The sequence below is a fragment of the Cyprinodon variegatus genome, unplaced genomic scaffold, assembly GCF_000732505.1.
Source record: "Cyprinodon variegatus isolate N-32 unplaced genomic scaffold, C_variegatus-1.0 Scaffold1202, whole genome shotgun sequence".
In the NCBI taxonomy this organism is placed as follows: domain Eukaryota; kingdom Metazoa; phylum Chordata; class Actinopteri; order Cyprinodontiformes; family Cyprinodontidae; genus Cyprinodon; species Cyprinodon variegatus.
Window position 1 is genome coordinate 41,011 of NW_015151655.1, and position 22,896 is coordinate 63,906.

General features: G+C 37.1%; 2 protein-coding genes across 7 annotated transcripts in view; one reads left to right on the forward strand and one right to left on the reverse strand.

The window, feature by feature from the left end:
- Positions 1–9,307, reverse strand: part of yes1 (YES proto-oncogene 1, Src family tyrosine kinase) — a 35,283-nt gene extending 25,976 nt beyond the window's left edge. Inside the window, exon 1 of one of the 2 annotated variants that reach the window (XM_015401280.1) lies at positions 8,695–9,307. The gene's annotated coding sequence lies outside the window, so the exon portion shown is untranslated. The remainder of the gene's footprint in view (positions 1–8,694) is intronic. The other variant, XM_015401279.1, reaches the window with a different exon arrangement.
- A 12,106-nt stretch (positions 9,308–21,413) lies between these two features.
- LOC107102108 (glucagon family neuropeptides-like) overlaps positions 21,414–22,896 on the forward strand; it is a 9,401-nt gene continuing 7,918 nt past the window's right edge. For all 5 annotated transcript variants that reach the window (XM_015401281.1, XM_015401282.1, XM_015401283.1 and 2 more), the window contains exons 1-3: positions 21,414–21,735; positions 21,956–22,057; positions 22,457–22,591. In XM_015401281.1, the coding sequence (XP_015256767.1) occupies positions 21,963–22,057; positions 22,457–22,591 (230 nt within the window). In that variant the 5' untranslated portion in view covers positions 21,414–21,735; positions 21,956–21,962. The remainder of the gene's footprint in view (positions 21,736–21,955; positions 22,058–22,456; positions 22,592–22,896) is intronic.

Here is a 22,896-nt window from a genome sequence, read left to right on the forward strand (position 1 = left end):
CGGTTTTGAATCCTGACTGGGAGACTTGCAACATTTCTGACCCCAATCTGTTGAGTGGAGTTAGATGCGTCCTGTGTCCGACACACCTGAAAGTGGTAATTAGATTGTCGTCAGGAGGCTTGAGTATTTGACTCCATACTAAGGAGGCAATTCAGCCGTTTGATTCAGGTGTACTGGACCAAGCACAAATGTAAAAGTTGCAAGATAACAGCCCTCAGGAAATGAAATAGCCACTCCCTGGACTAGACGTTGGCAAATCTGGCATAAAATTGACTCAGCAGAGCAGAAAAGGATTATATTGATGAGAGAATAGGTTATTTTATAATCTTCAGGGACTGCCCTGCTGCTAAAGGATCAAGAGGGACATCTTGCCATATGTTATGAATTAATGAATTTTGGTCTCTTGCAAAAAATCAACCGAAGGGATGTTTGTCTATGAGTTTCACTGATCCCAAGAACACCCATAGGTCTACGTCTGAATGGTTAACAATAACACCATTAGGGTGGCCTGTTTTAAACCAGGACTTAAAACCGATCCAGATTGGCATTTTAACCATGAATAGATCATGTAAAAAATGTCCCATGGGACTCAATTAACAGAAATTGGCAAAAAGTTGGCCTAAAGTCCTCCACTGGCATAAGAAACTTGCTGAACGTAACAAAAAATAAATGATGGTTGTTGTTTTCAGTAAAACACATCAACTCTTTGAAGGGGGGATATTCTTTCTTCAAAGCCTTGTATCTAGGAGTCGTGTTTATATGTTAAAGCTGAGTGAAGCAGGATATGTGTTAATATATAAGGGCATGATCTACAGTGAAGCAAGCACTGCTCTGGTGTGTAAGGAACAGATTATTTTGGCATAGCCAAAAAAATACAGTTCTCAATTTCCTGGTCTATCTACTGTATGTTCTTTCCCACACCCATTGTAATGAGATAGCCTTAGGTATTGACCAAAAGGAAAAGTTCTGTTGTTTGGGCCTCTGATCAGGATACATCTTGTTTGCCTCCAACTAGAGGATTTCTAAGCACATTCCACTTGGGGAGGAAACCACAGAACAAGCTAGAGAGACTATGTACCCCTTTCTGCCTGGGAAGGCCATTGGATCCCCTAGAATGAGCTAGAGAAAGTTGCAAATGTGTTAAACTCAGATTTTGCTGCCACTAACCATTTCTTTCATAATGAGGCTACCATCACTGGCCAAAAATTAGCATCTCAACTGATTTTGCTAGCATTATGGTTATCAGAGTCTACAGACATGGGAAATATAAAAGTCTACACAAGGTGCTTATCCATTCATTCTTTAAATTAATTATCACCAATGTCATTTAAGAATAGATCTTTTTTTATAAAAAAAAAAAACCTGCATTACCCATGGCGGATTTATAAAATTATACCTTTCTTGGTAAAATTGATCTACAATACCCTGACACAATGATGGTATCTCACAATCCCTTCTAAATCCCTGGTGATAAGCCCGGCAAAACAAAATAAAAAAAAACTCCTCTTAGTGTTTGTGAAGGCCGAAATAAAATGATTTTTGACCTTTTAGTGTTTAGAGTAGAGAGATAACGCAAAGCGGGACAGCGGCTTGGCTGACTGAAAGGGGGCAGCCAGGCACACGCAGTGCCAGCTCTACCAGCTTGAACAACTAGGGGGATTACAAGGGTGAAGGATTTACTCAAAGAGGATAATAACAGCAAACAAAATAAAAGTGACCACAGGGGTCCAGTCATTATGGTCAGTGCAGAGAGTTATCAAGCTTACCCTGGGTGTAATATGACACAGAAGCCTGACTTTGCCCAGAGCTAAAGCCAGTCAGATAAATCAGACAGTTGTTACATAATGACACTGTTTAACAAAGCTACAGATATTAAACCAAATTGTTTTGCTACTGGCACAAATACCAACATTATCATTAGTAGCAGTAGTGTTAATAAAAGTTACAATACAGTGTAGTAATACAAATATCATTATAGTGTAAAAATGTTTATAAAAATGTTGATTTATAATTTGATTTATAAAAAATGTAAATACCTAAACATAGAAAAGTTAAATTATTATCAGATATCAAGAATATGATCAACAAAAACTCATACTTCTGGAATATTCTTCGTTTCGTTTGATTTTATACCTTAAATCATGTAATTCTGTCCATGTCATCTTCTCTTGCTAATGAATAAAATGCAAAGAAATCACATCTGAGTCTGTTAATTTCAGCATGCAAAGTTTATGTAACCGGCTTGTGCTTTAGAAGATCTAAGAGCTCAAAACGTCCCCTATTTCCCAACCAGTTCAGCCATGTAACCATCGGGAAAGTCTGACAAGCTGCTAATTATAGCAGCTTATTGTAATTGTGAATCAACATCTCGCTGCCGCCAGGATGATACTGAAGTATGATTTACAAATTGCAGATTGAATACAAACACAAGAAGACAGCCAATGTCCTCCAGCTGTAGCCAAAAACAATGACAGAAGGAGGAGGAGAGTCAAACGAGGTTTTAATGACAATAAGCATGCAAATCTAATAACTGAACAAACTGGAGACATTTCTGAACTTTCTGCTTCATAAAGATTGAAAATCAAAAGTAAGGGAGCTAAATCAGCCTGAATCAAACTGAAGCAATCAGGCAAAAGGTGATGAAAACCTTTTCTTACAAGCAAGAATTTCGTTCTCGCAGCCAAACTCTGTATAAACACAAACACAGCTAAAACAACACATTTAGTTAATGCTGCCAGTTTTTCCTCCTTTATAATCCATAGAAACAGTAAGAAATATGAGCAATAAAAATTGCAATACCTTTCCAGCTACTCCTTATTTTCCTCCTCCTCATTCCTCTGTCCAGTTAGAAGTGTGGCATATTGAGCAATAATTGTGTTTAATACCTCTTCCAGCAAGGTCAGACTGCCTGAAGGAATAACAGAGATTTAGTCTGTTGCTCAAGGACTCTTAAAATGCAGACTTGCTGAAATCTGGCTCTAACTGAGCGTGTTTGCGTTCCTTCAAATCTGGATCCCCGTTGAGTAATAATTGTTTTCGATGTCATGTTTTCCAGGAAACATGGAATAAACAAAAACTTAATCTATTTGTGGCCATCCTGATTCAGCTCCAGATGTTTGGAGAGGCAAAATCTTTCCACGGTCATCTAACATTCAGAGAGGATGTTGCATGTCCAAAAGGTTGTGACTCTTAACCCTTTGTCCTTGGAGCTTTCATTAGTGTTAGCAGCATGCTCTGACGCTCAAACTCGTCTCTGTAGATTTAATTTACTAGCATCGACTCTTATGATTCACACTCCAGTCAACGTGCAGCGACAGAACTGGAGAGGTTTCATAGAAAACCCTGAGCTGTGCACGCTTAACCAAAAGCATACCACCATGAATCAAGACCCATGACCAGCTGAGTTTAATGTCTCTCTGCTTTAAACTGTAAAATCATTCTTAGCATATCGAAGACTGTCCTGCGGTTTCCTTCTTCCATTCCAACCACAGTGTGAATGCTAATAAGAGGAACAGTTAGGTATCAACTGTTATATCTCTGAATCAAAGAACCTCTACAGGACTAGTAATTATGTAAAAAAAGGTTTGTACGCCACTTCATTAGTTACACCTTGTTAATTCTGGGTTGCACTTCAGAATGCCTTTTACAGCTATTTTTAATGGCATAGATTCACTTTGGGGTCTTAATGATTTTGTAAAAACAGCTCTTTAGAGATAATATAGTCCTTCTGGTGTCAAACTCCAATCTTTAGGATTTGTTTTTTTAAAAAGGATATTAGGGATCTATCTTTAGGGGTCTTTTTTGTTTTTACTTCTTAATTCATAGCTCAGATTTATGCTTAGCAAGCAAAAACATAAATTCTTAATGTGTCAAATATAGGTATAAAAAAGAATAAAAAAGCAGGGAAATAAGAAACCTTGATCTTCAGAAGTATTTATAAACTCTACTTTCAAAGAATATAAAGTCTTAAAGGTATGTGGAGGATGTTCCTTTTCCGAGTGGATCATCAAAATAAGTGATCCTCTTAATTGTCAATCATTCTGACATAGTAAAAAAATTGCAAATATTCTTTTGGAAACTAAGCTTGTCTGAGCGATGCGGTGCGGGAGTGAGTAGAGGGTTGTGCATGTGCACTTTTTCTTAAAGGGGAAAGGGCGGGTCTTTTAAAACATTCGCGCAAATCCTCCACTATACCTTTAAGGCAGTGGTTTAAAACCTTTGAGACAAGGAAATAATCTATGACAATAGTGTTGATACTGGTAGAAAAAGTGTTTGCCCACTTCCTGCAACATATAAATGTAAATCGCACAGTAAATCGAAAGCCAGTGCTTTCTAAATGTAACTTTTGGTGCAACATTGGGAAATTTGAGCAGCAGAGTTGAGTCTATGAGCCGTAACACTAGTTATTCTACCAATGATTGGTATTTTAAAAGTGAAAAAAGACGTGTTTGCAGTTTAAATATTATATTAACTTAGCAGAGGGGACTCAATGTTGCTGGACAATTGTGTGCAGTTATAACAGCCTGGCAGATCCCCATTTCTTCACTTCGACTGTCTCTAATCTTGATCCATCTTGTTTAAGTTTGTGAGGGAAACTTCTCCCATACCATCACGCTACCTCCACCAAAAGCTGTTTAGTCTTGGCAGAGATGACTAGGTATGAAATCCACATCCTCAACTGTTACTCAACCCAGAATGCAGTTTCTTTGCAAATGTGGCACTATTTAAAAGACATATAATCAGATTTATTGCCAAACACTTATTTATTTATTTTTTCTAGGGAGCTTCATGTGCAGTAACTATGCTTACTGTATATCTTGTAATACCTAAACTTCTGGAACACTAAACCAGCAAACTATTATAACATCCGCAAAGTTTAAAGTTCAACCGAAAATAAACCAATTCAAATAAACAGATGTAGTCATAATGGAAGCATACTGAAGAATATTAATAAAGGGAAAACGGAGGCTAAAATACAACCAGCTTCGCTGTTTCAAACAGACGGCTCTCCTCTGTGGTTTAGATCACAAGGCATTTGGCTGGATGACAGCCCAGCAGCCGAGCTGAAAGGAAGCATGATGCCGGAGTTCCTCCATCCATCAGCCCGGCTGAGAGCGTGCCCAGCTGTGACTGCAGACAGGAAGGCAATCTGTGGAGCCTCGCTGAAGTTTAGATCTGCAGCAAAGGCTGGCTGCCACATTCATTTTAATACCATGTATAAATAAACCACTAAATGGTTTATTTTGAAATTTATCCTGATTAGAGAGTTCTGGATTAAGATTACCGTGGTGTGCCTATCAGATTAGGGCAGATTTAGGAAATATAAACTACCAATCCTTCTACTTGTACACTTGCATTTTTAAAAGTTCCACAGACAGCATGACTTGTATTAAAATAAAAATAAAAACACAAAGAAAATCTTGATGTCAATCTAACTTTCGCTGCTTGGCTGCCAAGAATAGAGACATAATTTCCAGAATACCAGATCTCATGGGAATACTAAAATATATAAATAGGGTATTTTTGAAATCTCCAATCATCTGATAAAAGGACAACATGAATGGAATAATACACTCTTTGTTGGCAACACATATTAAAGAATACAGCCGGGTTATAAAAGCTAGATATTTTTGGGGAAAAAGGAATTCAGCTACATCAGCTGAGGTCAAACCAGAGGGGTTAACCCAAAGGGCCTCAACTGTGCTCGGTTGCTTATAAAACAGCGTGGTCAAAGTCAGATCTTACCCATAATTATTAATATATTTGTGTATTTTAACCTAAAAAACATATCATAATGTACCTTATTGTATTTAAAATGATTTACGCTGTAATAAAATGTAGACATTTCCCTATACAAGAGTGTAATTAAGAGCATATGGTAGAAGTAGACACCTGAAACAGCTAATTATAAAACAGAAGTTTAGCCATTGTGTCATGTAACAACACAAAGTAGTGCTTTGTTATAACATAAATAAAATGCAGTGGAACAAATTTACTTAAAATGTCACTTAATTACACGTTTTCCTTATGAAAAAGCTGTCACGGATACAATTTAAATGTGGTGTCGGTGGTGGATTCTTCGTTGCGTTTGTAACTGATTGCGGTCCCACAAATTGACAAGAAGTCTGCTACGTCAAAACAAAACAACTAAACACCTTTTTCCTTTGTTAACTCAATATCAAAGTCTAACTTGAACATAAAATAGGGCATTGACATAAAATAAGCCAAAGGTTCCTTAAAGAAGCCTTTTAACTAAATTAAACCAAGTGAAACTAATATTTTTCCACTTGAGGAAAGACTTAACTGTAAAATGTTTATATATTTTTTTACATTTTTTTATATAGTTAACGATTACTAAATTAGTTGACAAATATTTCAATAATTGATTAATCACAATTAATCTGATTAATTGTTTCAGCCCTAATTTAAACCATTCATCCATCCATTTTCCGTCACACTTATCCCTGGTGGGGCTGCGAGGGGTGCTGGTGCCTATCTCCAGCTGTCCACGTGCAAGAGGCGGGGTACACCGTGGACAGGACGCCAGTCCATCGTAGGACAACACAGAGACAAACAGGACAAACAACCACTCATGCACACTCACACCTTTGTGGACTGTAGGAAGAAGCCGGAGTACCCGGAGAGAACCCACGCATGCTCAGGGAGAACATGTAAACTCCATGCAGAAAGACCCCGGGCCGGGAATATAACCTGGAACCTTCTTGCTGCGAGGCAGCAGTGCTACCCACTGCCTCCACTGTGCAGTCCCAATTCAAACAAATATTCAGCAATAATTTTAAATGGCTATTAAGTCACCAAAATTTAAAGCTGGGCCAGTATTAATATTACTATTTTGGCTGAAAAACAAAGACAACAATGGCATTGCTTCTCTACTTGAATTATGAACCCAACAACCCTTTGCTGTGTCACTATACAGTGTCACACGCCCTCACAAATACCACATGGCAAACCCCCTTCACCTTCCCCTTCATTTAGACAAAAATACATACAGTACACAAAATAGACAAACATTACTAAATATAATCAGCCAAGTTGGTTACAGGAACAAGTACAATATGTTTAAATGACCAATTTAAGCCAATGCCAGTGTAAGTCATAATGTACTGTGCATCCCTTTTTATCAGCAATATTTTCTTACTTACTAAACTATGCAGATGCTCTGATGAAGTTCCACTGACCACTGCAAGCCAACTATTTGACAGACAGGTCAAAGCTGGTTCTATGAGGGACATTTAAAATATTTACTCAACTTGAGCGACACATTTGAGCAACCTGTGGACAAACGGTTATAGAGACAATTTCGGGGTGAACTTGTACTTCATTTGATCATTATGTAATTATGTAAAGCTTAATCGCGACTACCAAACATTACATGGGACTTTGTCCTCTTCTGATTATTTCAGCTATAGACTGGTTTAAAAACTGTGAAACCCTCATAGACTGATCGTTAACCTTTCTTTTACAGATGACCAGCCCTTTGTAAAAAGAAAAAAAAAAACTAAATAGGTTAAAAGTAGTGTTGCTCCGATACCGATACCAGTATCAGACGGGGCCCCGATCCAGCACTAAAATGGTGGTATCGGTATCGGCGAGTACCAACAAATAGGGCACCGATACCATTTTGAGAGTCAAAAGTTTATTCAACTATTGTCACTCATTCCAGGTCGGCAATAAAAAGTCCTACTGGATTCACTTTGTATTAGTCCTTTTCCTACTTCACAAAGGTAGGAAGTAGCTTGACAAAGCCATGATGGCAATTATTTTAAATCCAAAAAGTATGCAGTTCTTCATATATACACAAATAGAAATAAATTTCAAACAGATGGTATCGGTATGGTATCGGCCGATACTGCACCACCAGGTATTGGGTATTGGGGCCAAAAAGTGGCACTGGTGCAACACTAGTTAAGAGTCTATCTTCTATTGATGATGTCCTAGTTAAACTGACCTAACACCAAGGGAAGACACACTATAAAAGGGATAGAAAACGTAGTGGGTTGAAAGTCTACAGGTTTGGACCTATTTAAGACAGGCCAGGATGTGGCAAGAGATGAAACATGGAAGATTTAGAAATAGTGGAACTCCCTACTCTACCTTATAAGGGTTGAAACTACTGACTCACTCAGGCAGAGTTTTGAAAAAAGCTGTTCATGAAGTGACTTGAAACTGAGGTCTACCCACAAAAAAAACCCCTCTGTGGACAGTGATGCAACAAAACTAAAGCTGTTTAAAGAAAATAATCTTGATGCTTTATATGTCTGAATCAGCATGATTGTGTATTAGAAAGTGTAACAAAATGTAATAAAGCAAGATTAAAAAATTATGTCTTTCTACTCCAAAGATATGGGTCAAAGAACATTGTTGTAAAGGATTAAAAATGGGTTTTAAGTTATTTTTTTTTAAATATCTATATTCCCTGATGAGAGGTCAAGGTTTGTAATATTTTATTTTTTACTAAAGGAAAAAAAAAATGCAATTTTCCAGATTAAATGGCTGTATTTTCCAGCTCACAGATGCAGGCGTTGTCTTTTCCTATAGATGATGAATGTCTTTATAAAATCAAAGCTGGAAAGCTGGCAGTCCTTTGTTGGTGACAGGTCAGAGCAGCTGGTCCATCTTGCTTTAATCATCCTCCTCTGACAAAGAAACAAATCAACATCTTTGTGCATTTACCTTTAAAGATCTGTCTCCTCGCAGTGTGGTCTTCCACTCTGATTCCCCACTTCCCCCTTTTTGATTCGGGTCCAGGACAAAGTAAATCCGAGTTATTCCAGTCGGGACCGAACTACCTTCATCCTCCCCTCATCCATCCAGTTTGGTTTGAACTTAAATCAAGTGTTGTAGTCCTGAAGGCTGATTAAATCACTGCACGGGGCTGTCATTTTCCTTCCACTGACTGAGGGGAAAATCCTACAGATGCATGCCAGCTGATGGAAAACAAAGAGGAAGCAGGAAAAGTGGGATCCTGGAGTATCCCGGGGAGATGGAGCCTCCTCTCCACTTCCTACTACCAAACTTCCATCAACCCCCACACTACAACATGGCCGACCCAGCCTGCGGGACTGGAGCCACGCAGCTGGAGACGCAGACACAGAGCCGTCTGGTGCAGCTGGTCTGAGAGCAGCCGGGGCGTGAAAATAAAGCACGCGGAGGGGAAATATTGAAAAGGCCTACGATAGAAAAACTGAACGGATAAGACGAGAGATAAGAAAATAAGTAAGCAGGCACGTGAAGAAAAAATTAAACGTAACAAAAAATGAGGTACATTCACATTTCTCATGCAAAAATCTAAGTCTATGGCGCCATCTGATGGTTTGTTGCGTCCACTGCAGGTCAAGCGGTGGAATTGACTGAAGGAATGGTCGGAAAAAGGACAGTCCCAGTTTAGCAGAGGCGTGGCCAGAATATTTTTATAAGGGTGGCCCAAGGGAGGATCTAGGATTCTAGGAGATCTGAGGGTGAAGATGAGAGTGTAGACTTTCTGGTAAATCCCGTTCTAATGTAAAATATAACAGATTACTGGATTAAAGAAAGTTCTTGTACAGGCCTACTACATGCTATCACACATAATTCCCCCTCCATAACATGGGAAGAAATTTATTTACCTGCAAGTCTTTAACTATGTTTATTGCTCTCTTCATCAACAACAAACTATTTGGATTTTGGGACGTTTGATCATTTTTGCAAATGTTATGAGGGGGGAACCATATATTTTAACCACCTGATATAATCTGTTCCCCCCATTACATGGGAAAAAATAAACAAATCCTGTGAATTTTGAAACTGTTTTTTTTTTCTATATTATGTTTAAAACATTTATTATTTTATATTTTCTAAATCCAAAATAGCTCAAATAAATATGACTGTCGGTTTGATGATCTTTATGAAATGTATTTTCAATTCTCAATTCAAAATGTCTGGAGTAGCTTTGCTCCAGACATTTGGTTTGAACTTTTTTTGGACTATTTGTAAATTGTTAGATAAACATTTAAATAGAAAATACATTTCATAAAGATCATCAAAGGGGGAACGGATTATATCAGGTGGCTAAAGTATATGATTCCCCTCTCCTTACTCTGGCAAATAATAATGATCAAATGTTACCATATTCACACGGTTTGTTGAGGTGAATTAATTTCTTCCCATGTTATGGAGGGGAAACAGATTATTTCAGGCAGTTGAAATATCCATTTTCTCCTCTCCTCCTCCCATATCATTGGGAAATAAAGAGCAACTGTTTCCGGATTTTAAAAAAAATTGTTATGTGCGATAGCATGTCGTATACTAGAAATGTCCTTAATCCATTAATCTGTCATATTTTACATTAGAACGGGATTTACCAGAAAGTCTACACTCTCATCTTTTTAGGAACTCTTAATTTTTGTGTCCTGCTATCAGCCAGTTTCCACCCTCTCATATTAGTAATGCAAAATTATATTACTCACTATGTGTTGGAAAACTGTGTTTGGTGACTGACTTTGATAGAAGGAATAGAAGGACAGTCCATAGCTATGCCTCCATCTTGCAGAAACTGCTTACACACTCCAGCCTAGAAGTCTAGCATTGTCCTTGTTACGGCCCCTGGCCTTTTAAGACTGTGCAGGCTTGTTTTCTCATGCAGGTTCAGCTCTAACAGAAATCTTCCTTGTTGGCTGCCTGAAGGCTGCAGAGGAGAAGTGACATGATTGGACCAGCAGAAGATTGTCAAGCCAATCAGGATGTGGATGAGGCCCACCTGCACCATATAAAAGCTCCTGGAAAGCTTTCAGTTTGGGGGACAGCTAGTAGGAAGAAGGTTTTTGTTAAGCTGTTGCCTCACCTTTGGTTTCAAACTGTTTTGGGCAGTTAGAACACTTTGACCTAGCTTGTATAATTTTCTGAATCGGCTTTAGGTGGACTTGTTCAAGCTAGAAGCTTGTGTTCGGGAGGTTTGGTGCTTCCTTTGTCTTTTCTTTTGGGTTCTTTTGAGTTAAATTTAGACTGACTGGTTTGGACAGTTTGTAATTTAATTTGCACTTCACCATTCTTGAATTTGTTTGCCCTTTTGTTTTAATTGGGTTAGGCTGTATTGTGTTTGGGTCTGTTAAACCATCTTTTGTAATAAATCATTTTACATTCCAATTATTTGCTCTGGACACATTTTTATGTTACCTCCACAGAACCCCTAGACCTTGGGGACGTAACAGTCCTGCATTTGGAGGAACCCAGGGCCAACTGCATCAGCATAGGGTCTCCCAAGGGGTCTGAGGATCTCATCTTGGTACCTACTGGCAGTCATGCTACCTCTGATGAGCACATTGAGGGCTGTGCGGCCCTCCAAAGAAATGCCACCCCACACCATTACTGACACTCCGTCAAACCAGTCATGCTGAAGGATGTTGCAGGCACTTGATCACTCTCCACGGTGTCAGCAGATTCTGTCATGTCTGTCACAGGTACTTAGTTTGAACCTGCTTTCATCTGTGAAGAGCAAAATAGGCCAGTATGAATTTGCCAATTCTGGTGTTTTCTGGGAAATGCCACGCATGCTGCAGGGCATTGGGTTGACAGCAAAAACCCAATCTGTGGATGTTGGGCCATCATACAATCTTCATGGAGTTGGTTTCTAAGCATTTGTGCAGAGAAATGCAAATTTGAAGGCCTTCTGGAGATCATTTTGCAGGGCTCTGGCACTGCTAATCCTGTTCCTACTTGCAGAAAGGCAGAGATAGTGGTCTGCAAGGTTGTTGTCTTCCTACAGCCTCTTCCACTTCTCCTGGTGAACTGGCCTGTCTCTTGGTAGTGCATCCAGCCTCTGGACAATACACTGACAGACACAGCAAACCTTCTTGCTACAGCTCGCATTGATGTGCCATCCTGGAATGAGCTGCACTACTGAAACCACTTGTTTGATTTGCGAGTGTCAAAGTAACACCATTATTCAAACATCAGCCAGAAAGCATAGGCACTATGAAGTGGTCCGGGGTCCCTACCTACAGAACCACTCCTTCATTGAATGCGTCTTGCTAATTGCCAATAATTCACACCTGTTGTCTTTTACATTTGCACAACAGCATGGAAAATGTATTGTCAATCAGTGCTGTTTCCTAAGTGGATAATTTGATTTCAGAGAAGTTTGATTTAATTGAAGTTTTATGTGTCCATTACAAGAGCATTTACATTTTGGCCCAAAATGCCCTTTGAAGTCTAAAGTCGTGAATTTTTCCCTCTACTTTCATCCTTAGTGCAGTGCAGCACTGATTGATGAGCGCAGCACTAATTATTTATTCCACAAACACCTGCTGAGTGGCAAACACAGACTACTGGTACTTGAGAACCGACTTCCAAATCATCCTTTTTAGTTACAGAAACCAATGAGGCCCGGAGCTATAAGGGGTGAAGCTAGAAGCTTCACTCATAGAGCATATTGCTAGTGGGTTAATGCAGAGCAGAAGGGAGTCTATATGTAGCCATCCAGACCACAAACAAAGCATCTGCTCACACAATATGAGAATGCCTTCAGCATGTAAATATTCACTTTGGGGCTCCCTGCACAAGCAATTAACAGAGGAGAAATTATCTCTGATCAGGTCAGTCCCAAAGATCGCTGCTGTGAATGATGAAGACGAAGGTTACAAACTGTAACAGTAAGAAGACCACAGGAACAGAAACAAACTGATACAACTAAAAGTAGCTGGATCATGCGTAATAATGCAGAATAACAAACCCTGCGTGCGCAAAGTGTCGCTGCAGATGGAACTTGAGGTTCGATGAAACTCAGGTCCAGCTAGAAGCCGCACTGTGGTGTTTGAGGATCCAACTTATCTTAGTCGATTGGTCCTAGTATTTTTGTTATGTCATTTTACTGCTGTTCATTTCAAAGGAGAAGGTTCTTTCTCTTTTCTTTTCTCCTGTCTGCATCTTTACGATAGAGTTATCATATCTGGACACTGTTACACACTGCAGTGGCCTTTGGGATACAAATAATACTACTGCTTAATTGAACCACTCTGCACTGATCACATATCTGCATCCTTTCCTCCTTCAAGTGGAGTTTGAGCTGAAATGTTAAGTGTTCGAAACAAGCACCAATTGGAAATCAGCAGGTGCTATTTTACAGCACAGCTCTGCACAATCGGCACGTCTGTTCATCATTCACACCTGGTTGTCAATATTCTGACTCACTAATGAGAAATCTGTATCTCTTTATAGTTTATCCTATGTCTAAAATATAAGTCAATCAGACAATCGTGTCTACCATATTGGTTTGTTCCTCTTAATGTTACTGAAGGTGCACTGGAGGAGGATTATGTTTCAGTATTTTGCGCACATCATATATTGTGGCCACAAATAATTACACGTTGAGAACAAGTTTGCACACAAATTAGTTTTTCGAGGGAACAGATTAATATGACATGGGCCTAAATTGGTATTTCTTGGGAACGAATAGGTATTTCATGCATACGGTATATATGTATAAATTTATATATATTATATTTATATATTATATTTATATTGTATTTAGATTTTTATTTTCCACCCGTGTCAGATACTGTGCTCTGTAACTTATTGCTTATTTTTTGCAGTCACAGTTAAATAGAATCTGTCAACTAGGATGAAGTTGGCTAGAACATCTCAAAAGCAACACATTGTGACCTGCTCCTGTTTTAGCACAAAATGCCCTGTTGTTTATTGGGTTAATCAGGTTTTTCTATCATTATCTTAACAGTTATGAGAAGTTTAGTGAGAAATCAAGAAACTTATCATCCCACAATAAAGTCTTCTAAAATCTTCTCTTTAAAATATGAACTAATTATATGTTAAATCTACAACAATATACTTAAAGGGAAAAGTAAAGTGAAGTCAGCTATCAAAAGTGAAACCTAAACTGAGAAAATAATAAACAAATAAGATGACAAAGCATAAAAATTCAGGTAGAAATGTTGATACCTGTATAGTTAAGAGTTCTAAAATAATAATAAAAAAAAATTGACACTTGACTTCTAAACATGTGATGTGCACTGCAAATTACTTGGTTTGTAACTAGATCAAAAACAACACAAAACAAAACCAAAACAACAACTCAGATGAAGAATTGCTAGGTCATCTATCTTGTTTTTGCACTTAATTTCTTTTTTAGGGATTCAAATTTAAACCACAGTCTTTATTAAAGAAGTCCTGACAAATTACTTTGGGTACTCTTTCCCTCAGATTCTGTGTTTTTTACCTAGGATATTAGACACTCCTTTATGGCCACTTTATGGCCAGTTATATTAAAAGGTCCTGGATGACTGTGCACATCTTCACAGACACAGATCTGTTTACAAAGCCCTTTTATTGCAAAGGTTATAGGAAGTGAGATGTGAATTAAACAATGATTAACTACTACTATACAACAAAATGTCATTTAGGAGTGTAACATCGGTTATACATATGCTGATAAAGATTCTCAGATATTACAGGCTAACAACGGAACCAAACGACCCGTGCGTCGATTTCAATTTGCATGTTTCCAAGCAATACAAGGCCTTGTCTATATAAAACCTCAAACTCACTGCAGATTCAGACATTTGAATTGAGAAAGCTTCCTGGACGGAAGCGAAATGTCTTTGAACCTTGGAAACCAAGTCCAGTGGATTGTTTTGTCTTTTTAAACTTTTACAGAATCAGTTATACATAGTTAAGACATTAGGATTTTGTTTAAATAGTGTCTGTCAATAATAATCTTGCAAAAAAAACAAAACTGGCCAATCATCTATTGATTGGACTGAGGTAGCGCTGTTTGTGTGAGCAGCTTTTTCACAATTATGGCTGAAAAGTTGTGTTTAAGTTTGTTGGTGCAGGTTTACATGAATCTGAGTCTGCCGGAGGATAGGCTGGTGAGAAATGAGAGTCTTGGTGGCATGGATGATTACTGAACTTTGTGGCCCAACAGAAGAATCATGATGATGTGCTGATGGTCCACTGTGCAGAGTTGATGACCCTTTTGTTGCAGCTGTTGTATTAATTGTAGATGGCATACCACAGAGTACATCTACAGATCAGAATGCTCTCTGCAGAAATTAACATAGTTAAAGTTGCTGTGAAGTCTTTAACATACTATGTCTGCTGTGCAATAAACCATTTTCTAGGCTAAGTATATAGCCATCATAAATATTTTGAATTATATATAACGTCTTACTGTGAACTCATACTTGAGGTAAAGAACTTTGAATATTCACTGATTTTGACTCAGCTCATTTCACAATCATATCAGCTTCTGATGTCTGTTGCTTTCAGCTTTTCAAAATGTTTAGTGGCACTGGGCTATATTTATCCTTAAGGTTTTTACAATGATGTCATAATCAGTCACTCAGACAGGACTTCATATTCCATAAAAAGTTGAAGGTTTTTGTCACTGTGAGGTTTATCACATTTTATTATGAAATGATATTTAGTATGATACATTCTTGTTCTTTTACTTCTCATTTTGTTTTGTTGTCACAAAAGTCAAGAATAGCAAAGATAGAACAGATGAATGCAATAAACCAAGAAAAAATACTAAGCCAAACATTGGGAGTAGCACATCTAATTCATTAAGTTTCATCACAATGAGCTTTAGTTTTAATTTCCACCAGTTACAGTCAAAGGCATCCATTTTGATTTGCAGAAGAAATGTCATTTTCTTTTTTTATAAAACACAACTTTTATTTCGTTTTACACTTCATTACTGTTTCTTTCAGCTAGTTTTCTTTTTTCTTTTTATTCTTTACCTGTATAATTGTTATTCTAAAATAGTTTTGAAATAATAATTCTTTAACCCAGGCTGAGAACTAAGATTCTGGGATTTAGACTGGTAGAGAAATAAAAAATGTCTATTAATCTGGAAAGAGTATTAATTTTAATCATGTCAATTTTTGAACTGAAATCCATCAATAATGGTGACCATTGTGACAGATCACTATTTAATTTTTTGTTGGTATTTGTATAATATATTCATCATGGACAACACCTTTCACCTGCTGCACCAGACTGTAGAGGAGCTGAGCAGCTCTTTTAGTGAAAGACCCATACCGCAGGCCTCTCATCCCTGCTGCCATCAGACTTTAGAATGCGGCACTGCAACTCTCATAGGTAAAGTCAAATCAAATTTGACACCCAGTGCAATAACTATATATATATATATATATATATATATATGTATGTATAAATACCTACTTATATTCGGACGCACTGTATATACTGTATGTACTGTATATACCCCATTCTTCCTTTTTGGCACCTTCTTTTTGACTATTGAGCTGATGAAAAAAGCAAATTTCTCTAATGTGAGATAAATAAAGTTATCAATCAATCAATCAATAAAAAAATTTCAATAATTTGCAATAAAAGATTTACCCAAGTCCTTTGCGATCCTGACTCTGGTATATGCCATCTTTTCCAAATCCCATTTTAGTTTATCCTTTTTTAAAGTGACCTATTTGGAGAGCAATTGAAATATTAACTTTGCAACAAGAGGCCAAATTCAGTGAGGCCTGTATAAAGTAAAAAAAAAAAAAAAAAAAATCAGTCTGGGTTTTTGATATATGTAACGGTATCATTTGCAAATAAATCTGTTTTTTGTGCTATGCTCTTAATGTTTTTGTTTTGTCTGATTTCTTGTGGCAAAAGTTCAATGAACAAGACAAAATAGGGTTGCTAGGGCAGGATCCTTGCCTAATGGCCCTACAGCGTATAAAAATATCTGAAAAGGAGCAATTGATAGCAATAACTTCTGAATGTATGATAATTAATAAAGTTTTAACTTACTTCTTTCACTCTAAGACAACTTCTGCTGAAACTCAAACTGTGTTTATTAGTTTAGTGGTGCTTCTCAGATTTGTAACACGTGACTGCTTCACCTTAGTCTGTTTTCTCATTTTCCTTAATTTTTTAGATTTATTTTAGTCTGATCTCCCTCTAAAAGGGAAAGAAATTAGTAAAGTTATTTTTTACTTATTTTTGGAATAATCTATACTTTAAATCACGTAAAATAGCTCTTTTAGTGATAAATAGGAGAGTCAAAGAAAAAAAAAACATTATTTTAAAGACCTTTTATCAGTCACTTTATTAATCCGGCGGAAATTTAGTAAAAGCATCATTTTGTTAGTAATTAAAAATATAAACATTGTTATTACAAGCTTTTTGAGAGGCACTCTCTGAAGTTGGCCCTGAAATATTTAGCACTCTTTTCCCTTAAAGATCATTGGATAAGCTGTAGCACATCACTGTGTTACAGTTATAACTTCAACTAGTCAGTAAAAAAAGAAAACATTTGAATTTACTTAATTTTTTTTATTCTTGTAAACAGTTAATATATTGCTGAAACAATTTTCCTTTTATATTTCTCTAGAAGTGTCCAAAAAACAATACATTCAACTCAAAAGTTCTATTATTTTTTATCTCAGTTTGTCATCAGTTGAGAAACACTACATAAAAAACTTCACAGAATATCTAAAGCTCTAATTTTTATTTGTATTTTTTTCAGAGTAAACAGTGAGTCAAGTTAATTTCCTAGAGATGAACACTGACTGCAAATCTTTGCAATAAATGTGATGATTTACAAGATAAGCGCTTCCTTTTTGTGTCTTCCTCACAATGAGACGGAGGCTCTGCAATATAAGTCATGCGGCTTTGCCCACACACATTTCAGATATGACTGCTGAAAAGCTTGCTCTGTAAGCACTCGAGCTAAGAGACAGTAACATCAATAAAAGTCTTCAAACACAACGTACCAGCAGCGGAGACAGCTCAGGCTATAAAAAGCAAACACAGCTAAAATTAGAATGAGTCATATGTTCCTCTGCTGTCTTGTTTGAAGTGATAAAGCTCAGTTTTACTCCGTGTGGTGTAATATCATTACTGAGAGCTTAGCCTCCGAGAAAAAGATATGAAGAAACATCTGAACAAACAGTTTGTATATATTTGCTATTTTCATCACAGATCCTGGTGCCATCATGCATTTTGATTACTGAAGTGTATGGCAAATATAATAAGTTGTGATCAGCAGTTTTATTGATATTAAATATACAATAAGGGCTTTAAACATCGTACCGATTCAAGCAGTGGCTTATTAAAGCTAAACATTCATATCTGCTTTATGCAGGCTGTAATTAGATCTAGATATCCTGCTATAATCAGAAGAAGCGCTTATTAAGAGATGATTGAAGCTGAATGAGTAATCACCACTTTACAATGATTACTTTGATTCCTTTCAATATAAGAGTCATGGAAATGTTATGATTAGCTGCTTCAGTCTTAATTAGATGGTTAAGTGTCCAAGAGACACATGACCTGTTTTTAAACAGTGTAACGTTCAACAATAAGTATATATGTTTTTATACTAAATCAGATTAATCATACTTGAAATTATTTTAATGCAATTTTTAGTTAAGAATAGTGGTTAAAGATGCTGTTTCCTCAGTGTGCATACTCTTCTAATAACCACTGGGGTGCAGTGCTTACTTAGTGCAAGAAACGGGGTTGCTTTTAAAGATGGCTTCTTTTTCACAGTTCTGCATACTTTTTTTTTTAAACCTTTCAAAAATTCAAGTTAAAAGCCTTTTCTTTTAGCCAAGCAACCCATCAAATGACGTCAAAGAGCGAAGGGGACCGAAGAGGTCTGAATCACCCACTAAAGATTCAACACATGGCCCCCATGATGTTTGCGCAGAGGAAAGGCACATCTGAATTCTAATGAACAGAGTAGACACAGGAAAAAACTAAGTTTTAATTGGGAGTTTAGTCTTAAAGAAGTTCATTCTTCTGCCAAAGAACCACTTCAGGAAAATAGACTTATTTGCAATTGTTCTGAAATCTTCTCAAATTGTTATATTTTAAAAGTTATATTGCAATTCAGAACATATCTTAGATCATCCTTCTTACTCAAATCGTATAGATTAATTAGATTGTTTAGTTACCGGGTTGAGAGTTGGCTTTTGAACCTACAGTATTTCACACATTTTCATGGGGGCTAAATGGTTGTTGGTGCGTTGTTCTGACAAGCTTAATATCAACCTACATTGGCCATTATATTTAAAAATCAATTCTAATGACTTATTATGCCCTGGTTAAACTGAATTAGTGAGGTGCAGTGAGGTATGTACCGGTAATGGTTAGGTTTAGTGTTATTGTCAGGGTTAGGGCATAGAATGAGCTGAGAATGACTGAAAATCAATGGCAGTCATTGGGAGTCAACACATGGTTCTCACCATATATAGCAAGATGAGAGTGAGTGAGCCTGTATGTATAATTATGCTTGTGAGTAGAATAGAGCAAATGGATCAATAAATGAAATGTTATGTAACTAGTTATTAAGATTGATTGCAGAAGTATGTTGTTCAGTTATTCCATTAAGAGAAAAAAAAGAAGCAACAAATATAAACAATTTAAAGCTTAAAATCTATGTGATATTTATGTCCATGATCAGTATACCTACCATTCACATTAGCTGCTTAAACACCTAAAACCTGACAACTTACTTTAGTTTACTTACAGTAATAATCACATTCTTGTGTTACATGTTTCTTATTAAACTGTTATCTTCAAAATGTGAACAATAGGACTCCTAATATGTTATAAAATTGCATATTAATCGTATCCGACGTAATCTCTATGATGATGAGTCAGAACTGCTTTAAATATACATTTCTGTGTAGAATCCTTTACTTTTCAAAGTTTATGAGAGCACATAGCTGTGACTGAAATTGTTTCTCAAATTTAAATTCTCTCTCCTATAACCCCCATCCCAAAAATTAATTCTCACCTTAATACTAAACCTAACACCAAACCGTAACAGTATTGCTACCCATAGGTACAAATATTTGCCTTAGAATAAAATAGAAAATCCCTTTATTGTCCCAAAATGGGGAAATTGTAGTAAGTGGCCTCTCTGTGTGCATGATTGTGTGTCTCCATACTGTCCTGTGATAGACTGGCAACCTCTCCATGAGATAGGCAGCGACGCCACCCCCCTCCTCCCCCGTGATCCGGACAAAGATTAAGCGGTAGAAGAAGGATGGATGGATATATATGTTTGACAAAAGACACAATTATGTGTCTGTGCCCAGTCAAGTGACCTGTGTTCTGTGTTCTGTTTGTTTTTCTGATGGACTGGCCAACAGGTTGTACACTACCTCTCACCTAATAACCACAGGAGATTATTCTCCTCAAACCCTGTATGAATAGTTGGGTATGAATAATAGATTGATGCACAGTGCTTTGTGATGCATCATGAATATTTCCGTGAATTAAAAGATATGAGACATAAGTTATATATCAAAGTCACCTCATGACTTAAGTTATTGGTTTACTGTAGTATCCGAGCATTTCTACAAAATCAATTACCCCAGGTGTAACCACATAGCAAATAGTGACTCAATAACCAAAATAGTTGGTCTTGTCCATCGTAAGTAATGATTTTAACACACCTTTTTATTTTTTAGTACAATGTCTGTAGTGGCTCTAAAACCACAATTTTGGGAGTCAATGGTTTCAGAAAACATCCTGCTATTAAATCCTACTAATATTGTTCAGCATTCAACAGCTCCCAACAAATGTGATACAATTAATTCTTAATATAATAGTGGCACAAGCTAATATTGTTGTTCTTGTATTAAATGCAAAAAATCTCTGAAATACCCTAATGTGTCATAACCAAGGGGAGGCAAGCAGGCTTTATAGATTGAATAAAAAATAAGGAACTCATAAAAACATATGAAGAAGAAATGCTAGTGCTACTAATGAAAATAGTAAATTTATAATATTATGTCCCGCACAAAAAATACTCAATAATCCTTAATTAGATCATCTGTCTCAGCTGCAAGTCAGTTTTGCTGGTGCCACAAAACGGAAAAAAATGTTTCTGTATATGCAGCTACATCATGATAACTTGAATGATTTATAAGCAGAATGATTGTTATATAGCTTCTGAACAATTTGCTTCAGTATAACGTTTTGTGAAACTTAACAGCTCAAATGTACACATGCAAAAAATATAACTAAAAACAGGGTGATGATAAAATAACTTTTACCCCATACATAGGGGTATTTGTTGCTTTTTCTACTCATTTCAGCACTCCAAGCTCTGAACAGCTCCCGTCCTGCCTACAGCAGCCTCCAAGGCCCATCACATGATCTTATTTATAGCGTGACGTCAGCTGTTGACATTAATTCACAGTTTAATCAATGATGATGTTTGAATTGAAGAGCCGTTTTTTTCTCCTTTCTTTTCTTTTTTTTATGAGCTGGCTCTGGATCTTTCATTGACGCGGAAAACGTCTCATATGGGACAGAGGTAAGGAGGGGTGAGGGCGGCAGGGCTGATGACGCAGCCGCCCACCCCCACACCCCACCTCCAACTCTAACTCCCACCCCTTTCCCCTACAAGATAAGTGTCAAAAGACGAGCCTTGCGAATCCATGGATTAAAAAACCAAAAGGGGACTTAACTTCACACAACTCTGAAAAGTTTTCCCAGAGATAGCAGCTGCTGCTGTGGTGATTTTCGTCCCGTTCATGAGCTGCTAAAAATAAAAGTCCCTGAGAGCTGAGCTGAGGGCGCACGGTCTGCGGCACAATCCCAACAAGGACGCAAAGGAAAGCCTTCACACAGAAAGATAGAGAGAGGTAACGGAGAGTGAGAGAGACTGAGATAGAGATCCTATCTCACTCTCCCAGTTGAGGTCCTCGGAAGATCGTGCGCATCGTCTCGAAACTGGTAAGAAAGGTGTTTTTACGCTGCGTAAAAGTTAAAAGATTTTGGTAAAAAAAAAAAGGTCTTCCCTTTTATCTATTCTTTTTATCTTAGAAAGTTATGTGTTATAAATACAATTTTAACTCAAACGCATCAAATTATATTCTAATAGCATTCACCTTTACAAAAAGAAGCCCTGTTATGTAGATTTTTATATTTGCTTGTTTTTATTTTTTTTCCACAGCAGGACAATGTCTAAAGCAACTTTAGCACTGCTCATCTATGGAATCATAATGCATCACAGCATCAATTGCTCACCCGTAGGAATAAGCTTTCCAAGTATAAGGTAAGTGTCTATTTTTGTACTTTTTATAGCTAGAATTGATAAGAATCCATTTACTGTATAAATGGAGGAGATAACCAGAAGCTATGTTTGTGAGTGTTACAGCTTATTACAGGATAATATCACCTGACAGAAAATCTATAGGGCAGAGATGCATTTACCAGGGAGTGGAGGTAATGTAATTGAAGCTGCTGCCGCACAGCCTCAGGCTGACCTGGCAATTAATCGATCAATCTATCAGGTGGAATAATTAATAGAAATTAAGCTGGAGAAAAATGGATCCCAGTAAACAGATATGATAAATTATTTTCTCTTCTCTTTTCTAAGGTAAACTTTAAAAAAAAAAAAAACTTATTTTGTTCAGCTTCTATTTTTTTCCCCTTCTTAAAACACGAAATTTAGACTTGAAAGAGAGGTTTATGATGAGGGCGGCAACTCCTTACCATCCCTGGATTATGATGGAGATCAGTTGGAGGTGAGAAGCCCCTCTTCTGTCGCAGATGACGTCTTCGCCATGTTCTACCCATCAGAAAAAAGGTAATGTTTTAACAAAACTAGTGAAACCTACTCCTCCATTGCTGTATGACACATCTGTATGTCTTTTCTGTATTTCTGTTAATGTACATGTTCCGCGTGAATCTATGTATTGTCAAAATGTTTCCTCCTTTTTTCAGTTCCCCTTAAGATGTACTAAATAGGTTTTATATATATATATATATACAGAGAGAAAAAGAGAGAGAGAGAGATAAAATCCATCCATCCATCCATCCATCCATCCATCCATCCATCCATCCATCCATCCATCCATCCATCCATCCATCCATCCATCCATCCATCCATCC